Raw genomic sequence first — 17,935 nt, forward strand, 5'->3', positions numbered from 1 at the left:
TGCTCTGAGAAGGAAGTACAAATATCCCCTTCTTGTCCCCTCTGCACTCAGAGTATGGCTAACTACTATTTTTACATCCCCTTTTGTGCCCAAATTGTCTGCCCTGGCTTGAGTTAATTCCAGAAGATACAGTTTAATACACTATAAAATTTCTAAGCCATGCTTTATCTGAAATTGAGACTTCCATTTTATCTTGCATTTCTTCCCAATAGTATACTCTTAAAAACTATTTCTACATCACAGAAGTGAAATACTTCAGCTAGCCTTTAGCAAGCTTGTTGGGTACCCTAAAGCAGTGTAGCAAAGAAAATGCTTGTATCGGCCCATCTTAATTCAGTATAATACATCAGGTTTTGGGAAAGCACTGCCTTGGCCTCTGAGGGAACAGTAAGGAAATACTGAAAATCTGCTACAGGGTACTATTTTTTTTACTTAAACAGAGTCCAAGAAGGAACATAGGGATTGTGCTTTGAAGCAAGCCTCTGGGAAGATGGAGAACACACAGGGACCCTTTCCAAGTGGAGGAAGGTCATCATCAGCCTCCTGAAGTAGCTGAGATACACAGATACCTGATGCGGCACATGCTTTGGCTGCATTTTCAACAAGTAGAGCAGCCCTTTTGCCCCTTTTCTCCAGTTGACTCTAAAATCTGTGAGACTTTTTAACCAAAATTACTTTAGAAATTTTTTGCCTAGGCTGATACCAATCCTATTCAAATGGCATTGTGCGTGGGAGCGCTACTCATCTGTCAAGTGGCCAGAGGCACACATGGTCCTCTATGTGCTGTTAACTCACACGGAACCAGTATTTTCTGTAAATGTCCCTGTCCTTCCCTGGAAGATGGTAAACCAAACAGGACAAATAAAGAGATGGCTTCAGCAGATAAAAAGTGCCTTATGTCCAAATCGAGCATCCGGATCCCAGGACTAAAGGAAATAAAAAGGCAGTGGAAACCCTTTGGAAGTGTTTAAACAATTCCTGCTGTGGATAAGGAGTTGTCTCCAGCACACTAGGTATTATCCAGTGCTGGGTTAGCTGCATATCATCTTGTAACAAGCTGATCTAGCTGAGACAGTGTGGTCTGGTGTCAGTGGGAATGTACCTGGACAGGCAATAAAGAGCTGGATGTCTTGGGAAAGCCACAAGGAGAGTTATGGAAGGGGAAGGTGGGCTCTTGGACTATGGCTATATAAGTAAATAAAATAACTCGGAACTTGCTATTTAGAATAGTAGATTTCTTTAGGTTGGAAAAGACCTTTAAGACCATTGAGCCCAACTGTAAACCTCACACTGCCAAGTCCACCACTAAACCATGTCCCTGAGCACCACATCTACACGTCTTTTAAATACCTCCAGGGATGGTGACTCCACCACTTCCTTGGGCAGCCTGTTCTAATGGTTGACAACTCTTTTGGTAAAAAATTTTTTCCTAATATCCAAACTAAACCTCACCTGGTGCAACTTGAGGCTGTTTCTTCTCATCCTGTCACTTGTTACCTGGGAGAAGGGACCAACCCCCACCTGGCTACACCCTCCTTTCAGGTAGTTGTGGAGAGCGATCAGGTCTCCCCTCAGCCCCCTTTTCTCCAGGCTAAACAACCCCAGTTCCTTCAGCTGCTCCTCCTTGTCCTCTAGACCCTTCACCAGCTTCACTGCCCTTCTTTGGACACACTCATCTTCCCCACCTTCTCTTTGAGCCCTGTCCTGTCCTCACTTGCACTTATGGAGGCTGCTGTCAGCCCAGTAAATAGCATAAAAAGCTCATTTGCTGAATCAAATCAAGGACACCATTGCATAAGTTGGGTTTTTTTCCAAGCTTTCTTTGAACCCCATTCCCTCTCAAAATTCAGTCTTTGCCTTCCCTCCTCCTTATGGTCATGTTAAAAATAAATGAGTAGCCACAAACTCCTTCCAGTGATGGCTGCTTCTAAGAAGCAAAGGCAACATCATGCCATACTCTGGGCTGAAGCTGATGCAGAGAAAGAAACCAAAAACAGCATGAAAGCTAGGGCCACTAGCTGACACAAGTCTTCTGAGCTGTTCAGACTTGTTGCTGCCTGCAGCGGGCTTTTTCAATCTAACGTGAAGGCAAAATTAATTTTTAATACGCATAGCTCCCAGGTCCCAGTCCCAAAACAAAGAGACACATTGTGTTTTATTTAGCTCGGAATGTGCCTCATTAACAGCATCCCCTGGTGATTTTTCATCAACTCTCTAAGCTAGCTGAACCACCCAACGACTCTTCGGCTTTAATGTGCAATTTACTGAAAACGCTGGGCTTTCTTGCTCGATACTCAAAGTTAGCACAGAGGTGGGACGTGCCTTCTGAACACACCAGGCGTCATTCCAAAGCACACAGCCATGGTTGAGGATTCTGCTCTGCAAGAGATCCTGACACCATCATCATTAACTGGTCTAATACCGCCATACCCAACGACCTCCTGAGACAATGTGCTTTGACATTGAGAGCCAAAGGGAAAATACTGGTCTGGGCGGGAGTAACGAGCTCTCAAAATGACTGAACAACAGATATGAAATCACAGCTGAGGTCTGAGCTTTTCAAATCTTGCTCATCTTAGGCGTGGAGAGCTGTCCTAGACCTGAAGAGATGTCCTTTCCTGGAACCAGCTGTGTCCATGGGAAGCGTGCTTGTCCACGGGAAGCGTGCTTGTCCACGGTTACCTGTCAGTGCAGGCTGTTAGCTGCCACCCTGCAGCTTGGACAGTAACACCAGAAGCAGCCAGCATAGGGTCTTCTGACACAATAGGGTCTTCTGACTGTGTGGCTTAAGTGCAGAGACAAACTAACTTGGACCCAGACTTTTGATTCAGGAAAATGTTAGGTCACCTAATCTATCCAGTGTCAGACTGATGAGTACCTCAATGCACCTAGTTTTAAGAAGGAGCATCCTAACTTCTTGTCCTGACATGCAATCAGACACCAGTATATGAGAGAGAATATTTCAACATATTCCGTGTGATACTATGAAGTTTGACTCCGAGACCTTGAATCCTTTATCATCACTTCTATACTTGACAGTTACCTTGAAAGTATAGTTTTCTTTCTCCACCTCAGTCAGGTTGTTAATCACACATCCTTTAAAGATTACCTCCACATAGTACAAACCCTCCTGGGGTGAAGACCTAGGCGGAAGAAAATGTGTTATATTATTGTTATACTGATTTGCTTTATTTTTTAGGAAATGCCAGGTGCTCCACAGGGTCTCCATTCTTAGCAGATCCACCGAGGGTTCAACAGAGCAAAGCAAATTTACACTGTGAACCCAAACTTTGCACGTATGAACCCAAACTCTAAAACTACAATTTAAAAGAAATGTGGAGGCACAGCAAGAAATTACAGTTAAGTGCAGAAGGTGATAGGACTACATCAAAACTCTATCCAAATTGTACGTTAATGCAAAACAGAGACATGCTCATTAGATATGCTCAGATAATAATTGTTGTTCATTAGTATTAAAATAACCCAGAGCTGCCTGGATCTACAGGGCATCTTGATCCTGGTTTATAAATTAATGCTGCATCCTTAATGCACACGGTTTCTCAGCACAGCATTCAGCAGATTTAACTCCCAGCCAAATCATAGCAGCAAGAGATGGAAGAGCCCCACTAGGGTCACGCTTACAGCCTCTTGAGACATCCCTAGTCTTCCAGTCAAACAATCTTCTTTAAAGTTATGACAGGATGGAAAGGAGGGACCTTAGATTGCCCAGATGGTGCTTGAAACCATATTTGTTTCCCTCTCTACTCGTAACCTCTATGAGCTTGGGCAGGACACCAAAGGCTGGTAAAATCCACTCCCAAGGTTTTCTTGATCCAAGAATTAGATATCTACAAGTCTTTGAGGATCCAAGTCCAGCCTCTACAAGATGCCTCACTGACTCTCATGCTAGCTAGCCTAGTGCTTCATTAAGTTGAAGCAAGGACAAATGAAACACAGCTTAGGAGGTGCTCAGGTGTAGCCACAGTAGCAGCCATAGGAATCCCTTAAACTCACAAACTGCCTGTACAGACACTGAAAGAAAAGGAGAATCCTGCCAGACAAACGGAAAGGTCTCACCCGCACTATAGTCATGGATCATACCTTGTTCTGCATCTTACAGAGGGTAGGTCAAAATACAGAGGAGAGACATCACATGGCAACCTGGGCAGGTCTGGATTCACCAGGAACACCTCCAGGTGGGATGCGCTGGCTGAAGACACACGTTCTAGCTGGTGGGATGTTGAGCCTAAGTAATCAAAGTCAACCAGAAGAGCTCCATGAAGACAGGATCACTCGCATTCAGTCACATGTCAAACATTTTTCAATGTGCAGCCCAGCTTCTTTCTAGCAGCAATGCTTAGAGCCCTTAATCAGGCTTTTTTAAAGCATGTTTGTGTAATTTCATATTGTTGTGGTTTAACCCCAGCTGGCAACTAAGCACCACACAGCCGCTCACTTACTCCCCCTCCAGTGGTAAGGGGGAAAGAATCAGAAGGGTAAAAATGAGTAAACTCGTGGGGTGAGATAAAAACAGTTTAATAATTAAAAAGAAATAACAATAATTGTAAGAGAGATTAAAAAAACAATGAAGACAGTGGCAAATTGAGCCCAAGAAAGACAAGAGATGCAAATGAAAACAATTTCTCACCACCAACCAACCAAAGTCCAGCCAGTCCCAAGCAGCAGCCTCCCTGCCAACCTCCCCCTAGTTTTATTGCTGAGTATGATGTCATATGGTCTGGAATATCCCTTTGGCCAGTTGGGATCAGCTGCCCCAGCTGTGTCCTCTCCCAACTTCTTGCGCACCTCCAATTTACTTGCTGGCAGGGCAGTGTGAGGAGTAGAAAAGACCTCAATGCTGTGTAAGCACTGCTCAGCAATAACTAAAACATCCCTGTGTTATCAACACTGTTTTCAGCGCAAATCCAAAACACAACCCCATACCAACTATTATGAAGAAAATTAACTCTATCCCAGCCAAAACCACTACACATATTAAGACCAAGTTCATCCCACCATGCAGCTGCATGGATTTTTTTGCCTCTAATACAGTATTTGGTCTCTCCTACATGTATTCTGCTGGAAAGAATCAGTTATTGGGAGTTTGAATTGCCTGATGTCTTGCGTAGTTTTGCTGACAGGACATCAGGTTGGCTTGTGCTGGAAGATGGATCTGCTTAGCCCATTTCTTTACAGTGAGCTGCCCAAAGGATCAAAGACTTTTAATCTTCAGAAAGTCAAGCTTTATCTGAACATAAACTAGCATTCTTAACTTCTGTAACAATCAAATACAACTAGAAATGAAGGTGGCTACAAACAACTCTCCCTTTGCTCACAACCTTCAATGGTGGTTCCCAGCCCACAGACTCACTTTAAATGACATCAGCGGTTTCTCAATTTGCAGCAAACTGTACTTTTCCTCCCGGTCCCAGGAAGGTTTTTTCCCCTTGCCCAAAGGCCTGGCTGTCTGTTCCCCCCTCCAAAAAAAGAGACTGTGCTTGAAATGTGAATTCCCAGCTGTGGCTGTCTCTGCCTGCCACACAGTGCTTCAAGGGGAAACATCTCCCTTGAAGACCTGAGCTTCCATTCTTCCCTCCATTTCATCATGTCTATGGGAACGCACAAAATTCAGACAAATAAGACTAATACCATTCATCGTAGTTATAAATGAGTGTCAGAACTTGGGCAGCCAAACCAAATGTACAGCTGGCTCAGAAACCAACTCACGTGCCAATGAATCAATATTCAGCACTGTGGAAAACCAGGCCTAGCTTTGTACAGCTGTTTGGGGGCCCAAATGAGCATGGCATATTAATTTCTGTGGTTTTTACTCAGGTCTTGTGTTTATCATTTGTGTTTTTAAAGCTTCAGCACCACAGGACCTATGAACAGAGGAGATTTTCAGTTTTTCTTCCAAAAAAAGGTGGCAGAGAAGAAATTTCCAGCCCTATGTCTGCAAAAATGAGGTAAAAATCTGAATTTTTTTTTGCTTAGAGGGAACCTAAGCAACCATCATCAATAGCTTATGAAGTAATAATTTCAAGTAGATTTCATGTTGTGGGTGCCACAGCCCATGGCTCTGTTGCTTAGGGTTTGTCACTCCAACCACAAATCTCAGAATGGAGCCGATTCTCTGCGATTCACTTTGTCGTGTGCTTCATAAAAGTTTAAAACTCACCGTCCAGAGTAAGAGTAATCCATGTTCCTCCAGCGACGCTGCCCTCTCGGGGCTTAATGAGCAATCCCGTGGCTGTCACTGCAAAAACAACCCAGCTACATCAGGTTGAAGTGTAATGCAAACATCTAAAAGATCTCATTCGGGATGAGACATAGTAGTCTGACAGCTCTCCTCCTGTGATCCCACTCTTCACCTCATTTCTCCTTCTCAGGCATCCACGTTAGTGGTATTGCTCATCCTTTTTTCCCCAACTGTCTTCCCTATGTAGTAGTCCTGCGTCCCCTCAGAGGGGTTTGATACCTTCAGGACTTGATGAACCAAGCTATAATCTGAGCCTCCTGCCCTCCTCAAGAATTAAAATAAAGGTGATAAACCTCATGCTTATTCCTCCAGCTCTGAAGGAAACGCGTTTACTGCCTTCTGTACATTCTCCCAGACTTAGGGCTGCCCACAAAATATATCCTTTTCTGGTTTGGCAAGCTTTTTCTTGCCAAAGTCCTTAGGAAAAAAACACAGGCCTGGAAACGAACTCCTGCTTCATGAAATTGTCACCTGTAACTTGCTATGCAATGCCTTTCAGAAAGGCACCAAATTCTTAAGGTAATTTAAGATTTATTTTGGGCACTCTTATCCTCTGAAGCTAATAGAGATGAACCAGTGGCTGGCTCTTTTTTGTAGCCAATGATCAGAAGTTTCCAGAAGTCCTTTTACAGTAATATCCAGTTTCCTGTTTAGCATTTTGGGAGATTTCCAACTTCTTAGCTGTGCATGAATGCAATCTCACTGAACACCAGTATTGATCACTGAAGCCAGATATTGGACACACTTGTATCACGATCTTTTAATATAAACATGCAAACAGTGATATGACTATCATCAAATGAATGAAAACCAGCATGAGATGAACCGAACTAGAACAGGTAAAATTAACAATGAATCCAGAAATCTCCACTGGCTATGGAAATGATGCCATGAAAAGCCACTGATAAGGGTAGACAATGTCCAGTATGCTATAGACAATATCCCATAATATTCAACACCTTTTAGAGATGCTTCTCCATGTCTCGCCCGCAGTCAGTCTGTATCCACCCCAGTGGCACTGGATTTTACTGGTGGTATATGACCAGTGTGGTTGGAGACAACACCTCTCTATCACCCACCTGCAAAGAGTATCAGCTCAGCACTCCAAAAGGATGGTGTCCAAGGATTCATCTTGAACTTTGGATGGGGATTTCACAAGAGTCTGGCTCCGGGATCATGGCTTGGGGCCTTAGGACCTTGCCTGGAGCCTAAAACAAACTCCATCTGTACTCTGTCTTCACACTGCAAACCTGTGGGAGCAACGGTCTGTGTTAGAGCAGACAAGATGGACTGCAATGAGGAATCGGAGAAAACACTGATCCACCTCTCACACAGTAGAAAGGATCGCTGTATTGCAAACCATACTCTTTTTCCTCCCACCCAACAGACCTTTACGGATCATATGCTCCTCTGAGCAGACCACTTTCCAGCCAAGCTCAGGATGAGCTTTCCCCCACTGGGGCCACGTTTCAAGAGACTGACTCTGATTAAGTATTAGGCACAGGTGAAAGCAGTTACGGGATTTAGAGCCGATGGTGTTAAACTCTCCTAGCTCCGTGCTGCTTCATGCAAAATTGTTGCATTTATTACATTCAACTAAATCGTGCCACAGTCATTCTCCAGCTCCAAAGCCAAATGTCAGGACCTGGCTATATTATTATGTTCTCTAGCCTTACACAGCTAGCCCCAAACTGGGAATGGCCCATGCTAGCTCCTCAGGTGTGCCTAGGAACTGTTTGGAAGAGCACTGGTAGACTTGACCACAACAGCTGTGAACTGTTCTCATAATTTAAGCAAATAAACATTTGAGTCCTTGTAGACTAGGAGGTTCCTTGGTCTTACTTGCTATCATAGCCAGACATATCACACATTCCCTTTATAAAGTCCATGTCAGGAACTGTTCTAACATTTAAAAATATAGACCATCAACTTCTACTGCCTTCACTCTGGGTTTTGTGCTAGTATGGAAATAACCATGGGTCAATTTATTTAGCCACATCTTTAAATGAGCAAGAACCTCAAATTCTCACCAGCGAGCACAGAGACTGTTTCCCCTTACCAATAACATCTCTTGGTTGTTAAAACTCAGCTCAGACCACAAAAGCCCCAAACAAATATAAAATCATATGGTAAGAAGCTAATCTTAGATTTTAGATTGTTGTCATGGTAGAACCTTGTCCTGATTTCGGCTGGGACAGAGTTAATTGTCTTCCTAGTAGCTGGTATAGTGCTGTGGCTTTGAGTTCGGTATGAGAAGAACATTGACAACACACTGATGTTTTCAGTTGTTGCTCAGTCATGTTTAGCCTAAAGTCAAGGTTTTTCAGCATCTCATGCCCAGCCAGCAAGAAGGCTGGAGGGGCACAAGGAGTTGGGAGGGGACACAGCCGGGGCAGCTGACCCAAATTGGCCAATGGAGTATTCCATACCACATGACATCACGCCCAGTATATAAACTGGGAGGAGCCAGGCTGGGGGGCGAAATCACCCCTCAGGAACTAACTGGGTATCAGTCAGCAAGTGGTGAGCAATTGTATTGTGCATCACTTGTATATTCCAATCCTTTTATTATTGTCATTTTATTATCATTATTAGTTTTTTTCTTTTTTGTTCTATTAAACTGTTCTTATCTCAGCCCACAAGTTTTACTGTTCTTTTTTTTCCAATTCTCTCCTGGATGGCGGAGGGGGAATGAGTGAGCAGCTGCGTGGTGCTTAGTTGCTGGCTGGGCTTAAACCACAACAGACTTAAAGGCCAAAATTCACAATTGCTGTATAAGGCACTTTATAATCAGTAATTCTCAAAGGGATAATCTATGTCCCCCACGTAGAAGAACAAAACGATGCAAAGGCAGACAGCCTTTCACATTCCTTCTCCACCAGTCAGTTATTGAGAAAAGGACAAAAAAAAGACCTCAATTCTCTTAAGGCCCAGTTCTTCCGCAGGACAATGGTGCAAAGAGCTCGTGTGTTCTTCCATGTAGTCGTCTTGCTTCATTCAATATATATGCTGCACTGATTCAAGCCCTCTTGTACATCAGTGAGTGCCTGTCAGGTCACCTGAGAAAGCCTAAACAAGTGTCCATAGCACTGTCTGCTTTGCTGGCTTCTGTAAATGTCTGTAAGACCCATCACAATGAAGCCAATCGAGTTGATTGCCAGCTACATTAAAGAAAACAACATTATTCAAAGAAAAAAAAAGGCAAGGGGGCTGGTTCTTTGCTACTGCTACAGAGGTTCAGAATACTGCATGCTTTAAGTCATTTTTAAAAGGACTGACACATGCAGAGAAATGATCTGCAGTCTATAGGCACAAAGTGCTCTTGAACACTGATTAGAAGATGTGGTCAACTTGCGTCCAAGGGTGCTGGATTTTGTTGGGGCATTGCACATTCTTTACTTAAGAGGAAACAGGAGGGAAGGAAATTTGCTTCTCTGCTCTTATTTCCTTCTGTCTGGCCTTTGCCAGGTAATGCAGTAAGGAGTTTCAAGGCAGTTGGTGAAACGTCGGAGAAGCAGCATTCTCCAAGCACTTAGGGACCCCCAATACCGATCTGGTAATTAGGATATTTTTGATAGCAATATACTGACCTCATGGGAAAGGGAGGGAATGAATGGAGAAGAGAAATAACTCCTCAGGACTGGGCAGCAAAGCTTTTGCTGATAACGGCAGAAGAGGACAAAATCCTGAATATAGCCCCATCCACATTTGTTGCACAACCCAACAGAAGCAGATCTGTAGAGCAAAACTACCGGTGCTGAAGACATAACGCCCACACTGCAAGCATTTAGGGGTGTTACACACAGCACTAGCTCTAGCCTGGTCCCAAGGACTGAACATCCACTAATGGCTGGAGTGTTGTCTGGTGCATATCTTTCTTTGAATTAATCCAGAAGGATTGACATCTGTTCACTGAGACAGTTCTGTGGTCTGAAACAAATCACCTTATCCGGAGCTGAGAAGACTTGCTTCAAAAGTACACTCCTGGTCTAAAATGGACACTGAAGGAGATACTGTGCAGCCTCTAAAGCACTTCTCCCTCCCTTAGAGTGGGGGCTTTTTTGCAAGATTGAAGTGGGATGCAACACATCCACAGTGGGTGTTCAACAAACCAAGTCTGCTGGTTGGTCCTCTAGGAAAGGTAAACCTTACAAGCAAAGCTGATATTGTTTTCCACGTGCTTCCTCCCCTATTGTTACCACCATGAGCATGGTTTTAAGATCATCCAAATCCTATACATCATGGTCATGACATCTCAGACAAAAACTCTCCTCAGAGCTTCTGGGTAAGAGCAGGGCTGCACACTGGAAGAAGTGTGCATTAGCACCCTAGAAAAGATGCAACAGGAGAGCAACACTCTCAGAAGTGAGAGTTGGGCAGAAACTTTAGTTACCCCATAACTATAGCAAACACACTGTTCCCATAAAGCCAACTTTTAAGCTTCTATTGCTTATTGTACCAGAAGACCTACTGTACCTACTCTCCCTATATTTCTTGCACATTTTAACATAACCGCAGTTCGTAGGGGTCAGAGTCCAGAACCCTGATGCGTGCGAACGTTGCATTTCAAAGAAGGTGCATAGAAGATCATTTAGGTTTACTTTTATCACTCTCATTAGGATTTCTTCTGGTATTACTTACCTTATTCAATTTGTTCTTCTTCCATTCCTACAATGAGCAAAGTGCAGAGCTTTGCTACCAGCATAACCGCTCCATCCCTTTGACGCCAGCTCTACCGCAATTGTCAGTCTGAGGTGGTGTTAGGCACTCCGTTCAGTCCCTGCATGGGTAACTGAGTCACTCTGTGCTGAAACCCACCAGACTAGTTTCTCAAAAGGCTCAATGCCTGTCACAGACGGCTCAGAGCCATCCATTGGGCTTGCTTAATTATTAACCTAAGCTACTTGCTGCTATTAACTGTTTTGTTCCAAGTCTTTAATGACCATAATGGGAGTAACCTGGACTTGTTCTTCCATTGGTATATGACTAGATCCTCCAACAGGAGGACAACGAATCCATTTTACCCTCTTTTTTCCCCTACAACATGACAGATAAACTGATGGAATTGCTTCTTGATATGCTGATATCCAATCTGGGAGTGACTTTCACAGCAAGTGGACTTCAAGGTTTCCACATATACTCTTAATTCAATTTTTCCATGCCATTCTGCATTGGCAGGAATTCTGCCCAAAGGGCTTTCCAACCCCTTACTACATCTCAAGTACCTACACCCCTGCAGGTCCCTATAGAGCCAGCGGTGGAAAAAAGTGCAGTGGACTTACACAACGTTATCATTCACCCCACAGAGAACCATGTGCTTCCCCTGGCTTCAGGAAAGACCCAGCTCAGCCTACATCAGGTACCGAATAGCTGTGTGGATATCAACCCTACTCCCACCTCTGCACCCATCTCTTTGAAGCCCAGCTGGTTTTCGGTGGACCCACCAGAAACATGATGGGTCGCTGAGCCCCTGCACTGGTATGGATGCCTTCATGGAAGTTTCCACTGAAATTCAGAGGAAGCTTTCAGACACCACAGCATAACTACAGTTTAATGAGTTACCGTGCAGCAGTCAAACAACAGCAGTATGTATGCATGCTCTTACCTCATCCCCAAAGGGAGGTGAAACAGGTTTGCTTGTTCTTCCTTGGCCTCAATTCAGAGACACAGTGGCACGAAGTCACGGGCAATCAGGCTTCAGGGAAGTTCTGGAGCTCTGCCCAACAGTGGAACCAGTTGTGTCTGGTCTATTCTTAGGCCAAGCCCCAGAGTCTCAGCTGCATAGAGCCAATGATTACAGGAACCCAACAAAAGTTAACCCTACCATGCTCGGTAGCCTACACTCAGTTTACTTATTAGCTGGAATTACACTGGAAACATGGTCAGAAGAAAGAGAAGACCTGAGGGAATTCCCAAACAAAAAAGTATCGCCAAAGAAGAGACAGTTCAAAGATGATAACTTGAAGACAGCAAAGCCAGATGCTGGTAACAGGGTCCACTGACAGGCCCAAATGAGGGGACAGACCAGGTCCAGGGTCCCTCCAGGGACCTCCCTCAGGAGCAAGAGGAGACAAAGCCAGAGACTCAGCTACAACACAGGCCCATGATCCAGCTAGAAAGCAGGACTAGCCATGGGACTGAAGACTAGTGCTCCTACAACACAGCTCAGGGTAGGACTGCAGGCCCAAAGCTGAGGTTAAATAGGGCTCCTGACCCATGGGCAGGGTGTGGATGGGGGTCCCAGGTGAGGTTGATCAGGGTCGTTAAGGCTCATTGTCCAAGCAGCCAGCAATCAGGTTAGGAAAGCTAAAGCCCTGATAGAATTCAATCTGGCCAGGGACATCAAGGGCAACAAGAAAAACTTCTATAGATATGTCAGTGATAAAAGGAAGACTAAGGAAAATGTGGGTCCTCTCCGGAAGGAAATAGGAGACCTGGTTGCCTGGGACATGGAGAAGTCTGAGGTACTTAAAGACTTTATTGCCTTAGTCTTCACTGGACATGGATCTGTTTGAGCAGGTCCAGAGGAAGGCCATGAAGGTGATCCAGGAGCTGGAGCACCTCTCCTATGAAGACAGGCTGAGAGAGTTGAGGCTGCTCAGCCTGGAGAAGAGAAGGCTCTGGGGACACCTTGTTTCAACCTATCAGTACCTAAAGGGGGCCGACAAGAAAGCTGGAAAGGGACTTTTTACAAGGGCCTGTAGTGATAGGACAAGGGGTAATGGCTTTAAACTGAAAGAGAGTAGATTTAGATTAGGTATAAGGAGGAAGCTCTTCCCTGTGAGGGTGGTGAGGCACTGGAACAGGTTGCCCAGAGAAGTTGTGGATGCCCCATCCCTGGCAGTGTCCAAGGCCAGGCTGGATGGGGCTTGGAGCAACCTGGTCTAGTGGGAGGTGTCCCTGCCTATGGCAGGGGGTTGGAACTAGACGCTCTTTAAGGTCCTTTCCAACCCAAACAATCCTATGATTGCTACCCTCAGGACTCTGACATTTCTGCTCCCAACATATTCAGTTACTCAAAGTCTCTAGATCATAATGAACAAAAAAAATGAGTTATCACCTGTCATTCTGTATAGCATTTTTTTGATCCAATCCTAACGAAAGGCTTTATATAGGAAAAACTCAACAAAATGTCCAAGGTTTACAGATCCAAAGGATTTGACTGGGATGAGGAGTTTATTCTTTGCAGAATGTTGCAGATTAGTTAAGACACTGCACAGGGAACTGAAGGAGCTGAAATATGAAAAGACAGAGGGAAGCTGAAGGACATTGTCCTTAATAACCAGAATCATGGGCCTATAATTCAGGTCAGGAGAGGAATTGTTGAGTCACACAGGATTCTTGTTATATGAATTGTAAATACTCTCCCACTACAAGCTGATGACCACGTTTAGGCATGATTACCCACCAGAGAGGAAAGCAGTACAGTTTGATGAATACGTGCACGTTTGTCTATACGTGCAAGCAATTTTTTTCCTGTTGAAGGAAAGTTCTGCTGAAAAACATGGCCCCGAGCCATCTGGCTTTGTTTATTTGCAGTTATTCATTTAGAGGCTGAAGATTTTAGGCGCATGAGTAGAAATAGCCTTACGGGCAGGCTCAGCATCCGGAATCTGAGAAACATTCCTGCATTGCAACCAGAAAGGACTGAGAGAAAAGCAGGAGGTGTGAGCAGTAGCTCTTCGTCACTAGGTGGAAGTATGGAGCCGTTGAAGACCCGTCTACCACTCGAAACACAACTTAAGGCTGGCCAAGCTGTCCCTGCTTTGACACAGGTCCAGGACCTGTGGCTGTTAACCCCCTGCGCTTGAGCGAAAGGCCACAATCAAGCAGGCAGAGCACAGGAAAAAGAGATGTAGGACCTATTCCCAGCTCCTTCACTTATTAACACATGATTTTTGGCCAAACAACTTCATCTTCAGGTCATCTGCGTGTAAAATGGGGGACGGCAGCGCGGTGCCCGTGAGGCCTTTTGCAGGGCAGGTGCTCTCAAAGGGTAGCAGCGTGGGAGATGGTACGTTTCCCCAGGACTTGCAGCATTTCTGGGATGGAAGAAGAGATTTGCAGGAGCCAAGCGAGGGCTCCCCTCGTGCTCCCCCCAGCCGTCACACGGCAGCCACCTCGCGAGGGGAATGCAGCAGTTGTCGAACACCACGTGGCATCTCCCAGCTGAACAGCTGAGGGGAGGATAATGTGGGATAAAGCGAAGTTTAGCAACTTTGTCTGCAGCAGCTTGGGAATTCCCCTCTTCCCTCCCAGTCCTGCTGGTGCATGCACCACCCCGTGCCTGCTCCTCACCAAAAAGTCAGACATTGTCACGAGGGAGCGATGTGGGAATGCTGCCTGCACTCACAGTTCCTGCACCCAAACCTGTAAATAGAGCATAAAACACCCTCGGGGAAAGCAAGCCTAATGGGGTTCATGCTTGGACCAGCAGCATCGTGTTCTTCTTGGACACGGCTGTCAATAAGCAGCCTCCCACCCAACGCGAGGTGTGCCATACTGGACACATACTGGAACAACGTGAAAGTGCTTGAACTCAGGGACTCAGCCCAGACACAGGTCTTGGAGAAAGGTCTGTGCTTTCCAGCTTGGTATTGTCTGTAGTTAATGTCCTCTTCCAGCCCTTACCTATCGCATTTGTCATCTCCCCAGGCAAATTGCAAACCATGTATGCCCAAGAGGAGATGGGTTATCCACTTACACCATCAACCTCCTGCTGAAAGCAGATCAGGACTTCTGCAAATACTGAGGATCTGGAGCAAAGCTCCCAGGCTTGGAAAGTCTCTGAAGAGGATTTCAGCACTGCCTACAGGCCAACCTGTGCCTCAGGCTTTGTGGATAAATCTGTGAGTGAAATAAAAGGATCAAGGGCTTGGGCATTGCATCTCTATGGATCACAAATTGCAAACATGATCACCTGCATTATTTTGACTGAGACCAGCTCATATTAGCCCCAACAATTCCTAGGAGTGGTTCAGGAATCAGTATGGCTGGTGCCTGCTCCCAATGAGCAGTATGGAAGCAGTGACTGAGTTTTTTGAGGTTGGTTTTGAGTTTAATAGCATGGGCATGGCTGCAGAAGCAGGAAAAGGGCCCTGCAAGGTTGGTTCGTTAGTAGACATGCAGCCTGGAAGACGTCGCAGGCTGGCATGTCCTGCAAGGGCAGCCCCTGCACTGGCCATGCCGTTCCGTGCAGAGCTCTTACAGCTGCTCTTTCTTTCTATTAATACTTCACTTTTTGTGTATTGACACAAACTTCCTAGCAACCAAGGTCACAGGAGAAGGTGTTAAGAAGCTGGACTGATTAATAATAAATCCTGGGGTTTGATATCTTTTTTCTTGAGAGGCTTGTTAGACACCAGCAGGCAGGGTGCTGAGCTGAGATTTCCAAGGGAACCTAGGGGATTTGGAAACCCCGCTCTGATTGAATTTCCCTCTCTGATTCCCAGCCTTCTTCTTTCTGGCCTCAGCATCCAGCTGGGTGAAGCTACCCAGGGGAAGGTGAGTTGAGACGGTGCATTAGTGCTAAGCAGGAACCTGGCATCTATCAACCGTGCTCCAATTTGTCCCCTGGGGGTCCATAGGGGTTGGGTTTCTTTACTTGTAATCAGGATCCAATGGTCTCCATAGACCAGGCAAATACTTCTCACTGCTATCAAGTCCCACCATGGAGGGTGGACTGTACCTGTTGCCTCCTTCATTTCTGCAGCCCTGAGCATCCTTCAAGTGGGACAAGCACCACAGCCTTAAATGTCTGCCCTCACCAAGCCACTGTGTGTGGTCCTGGATTTGCTGAAACAGGCTGAGCTGCCCACCGTGGTGAGAACCATGCCCTTTCCATCACAGTCCTAGCCACAGGAGTAGGGCTCAGATAAGCTGGCTTGAGATTTTAGGTGCATTTTGTGTTGTAAAATAACACGTAGAAAAGTCCCATCTTTTCTTCTGAGTTTCAATGTAGTTAAGTCACGAATCCCTCATGTCTGGATGCTCACAGGTAGAGCAAAAAGAATAGTCAGCCAGGAATGAGCAGAGGGATTTCAGAAGCAGTGTCTGGTTTTGCCACATTCAATTCCTCATTAAAGACCTGAGCACAGAAATCTGAGTGTGAGAAAACCAATACAGCTAGTTCATGAACATTTCCAAAATCAGGAGAAGAGCGAGCCCCCGGTAGGAATGGCACTCGGATCTCTTATCTTTACTCTGGTGTTTTAGGCATCAGGCCATAATATCCCCAGATGAGCTGCTCTCTTGCCTGCCGTGATTTACACAAGGTGGGGTGGTGAAGGCAGAGAATACTGACATGAATACTGCATGAGCCGATCTAGGGAAGATACTAAGAGGAAAGGGGATTGAAAGTCAATTAAGAAGTTGAAAAGCAAAAATTATCCTTTGTATTTATCGAGCAGTACCAATACCGTCAAGTTTTCCTTTATTCCTGCTCCTTTGCAATAAAAAAAAAATTGTTTCTTGAAAATCTTAGCATTCACATTATTAACCTTTTCAGATGTTAAGACCTTTTATTGCCACTACTTCTACTTACATTTGCAGCCCGTAACTAAGCTGCCTGACTTGCCTCATTTTTCTAGCCAATTTGCAACAGGCTTAACTCCTTCCTTTGAGAGGAAAAATGTTGGTCCTTCCAAGAGCCTTTCTACATGTCTTTACAGGGTCACTCTTCAGCATGATAAAACTGTTGAAGTTGTTCCCATAGCTACTCTCGCTGCATTTTAAACAGGCGATGAACTTCTTTAAATACTAAATTTATTACCACTGCAGCTGCTTTAATGACAGGTTTGAGGCTTCTTTGGTTTCAAGGTTGAGTGTGTTTCGGCTTGCGTTCCCTGTGGTCGTATGGGTCGCGGAGGGGATGCTAGTCACCCAGCCGCCTGCCCATGGCAGATGCTGGAGCCTGGGGATGTACAAGGCAACAGAGTAAGGACAAACCAGCACCTTGCAGGGGATTTGTCTGCTGCAGCTTCGGTCTTCTCGCTGGCACGTAGAGGATGCTCCCCTGCTCCTGTAGGATCTGTCAAGCCCACGGGATGGCCAGAGAAAACAAAGGTCAAGGCTGGCTCCCAGACCCTTCCTGGCATAGAAATCCTCCTAAATAAAAAATACAGCCACAAAGGAATAAATGCAACTTCAAATAAAGCACTGGCTGCATCTGTACTGCGAAAAAAACATCCTGGTATTGAGGTCTTCACAGAGATTTTCCTCTGCTGGGCTGCTCATAGTCACCATCTCATTCACACTTCCCATTAAGCAGGACTCTGTTTCAGTGTGATGGACCCCACTCCTTCAGTCTCTGTGTTACAGGGCTTTTTATCATGCTAACAGTAAGATTCAAGAAAGGCTACAGCTCCATTGTGTGGGGTGCTCTGCGACCACACAATACCAGACGGCTCTAGCCTGGAAAAGCTTTCCATTTAAATAGGGGCAAAGAAATACAATCCCACATGACTGTGGGAAAAGATGCATGCTACAGACCGCGAACCCGGTGATAAGGTCCCCACAAGAGAACTGCAGAGGTTGGACTGCAGACCCCAGAGGCAGCATTCCCCCTTAAAATCAAGAGGGGTCGCTTCGATGGAAGAAATCTCCCAGGGAAGTCTAGACAGGCACTACTGCAGACTGAAGCCGTGGCATTTGCTTAAATAAACAGCTGGTAGCGGA

General features: G+C 45.3%; 1 protein-coding gene across 1 annotated transcript in view; it reads right to left on the reverse strand.

Annotated features, from left to right (window-relative positions):
* PKHD1 (PKHD1 ciliary IPT domain containing fibrocystin/polyductin) overlaps window positions 1-7,390 on the reverse strand; it is a 260,367-nt gene extending 252,977 nt beyond the window's left edge. Inside the window, exons 1-4 of the mRNA XM_049818774.1 lie at window positions 7,339-7,390; window positions 6,179-6,256; window positions 4,102-4,246; window positions 3,044-3,143 (exon numbers count right to left, since the gene is read on the reverse strand). Of these exons, the coding sequence (XP_049674731.1) occupies window positions 3,044-3,143; window positions 4,102-4,246; window positions 6,179-6,256; window positions 7,339-7,390 (375 nt within the window). The remainder of the gene's footprint in view (window positions 1-3,043; window positions 3,144-4,101; window positions 4,247-6,178; window positions 6,257-7,338) is intronic.
* Between the last annotated feature and the right edge of the window lie 10,545 nt (window positions 7,391-17,935).

This window comes from Accipiter gentilis, chromosome 16 (assembly GCF_929443795.1).
Source record: "Accipiter gentilis chromosome 16, bAccGen1.1, whole genome shotgun sequence".
In the NCBI taxonomy this organism is placed as follows: domain Eukaryota; kingdom Metazoa; phylum Chordata; class Aves; order Accipitriformes; family Accipitridae; genus Astur; species Astur gentilis.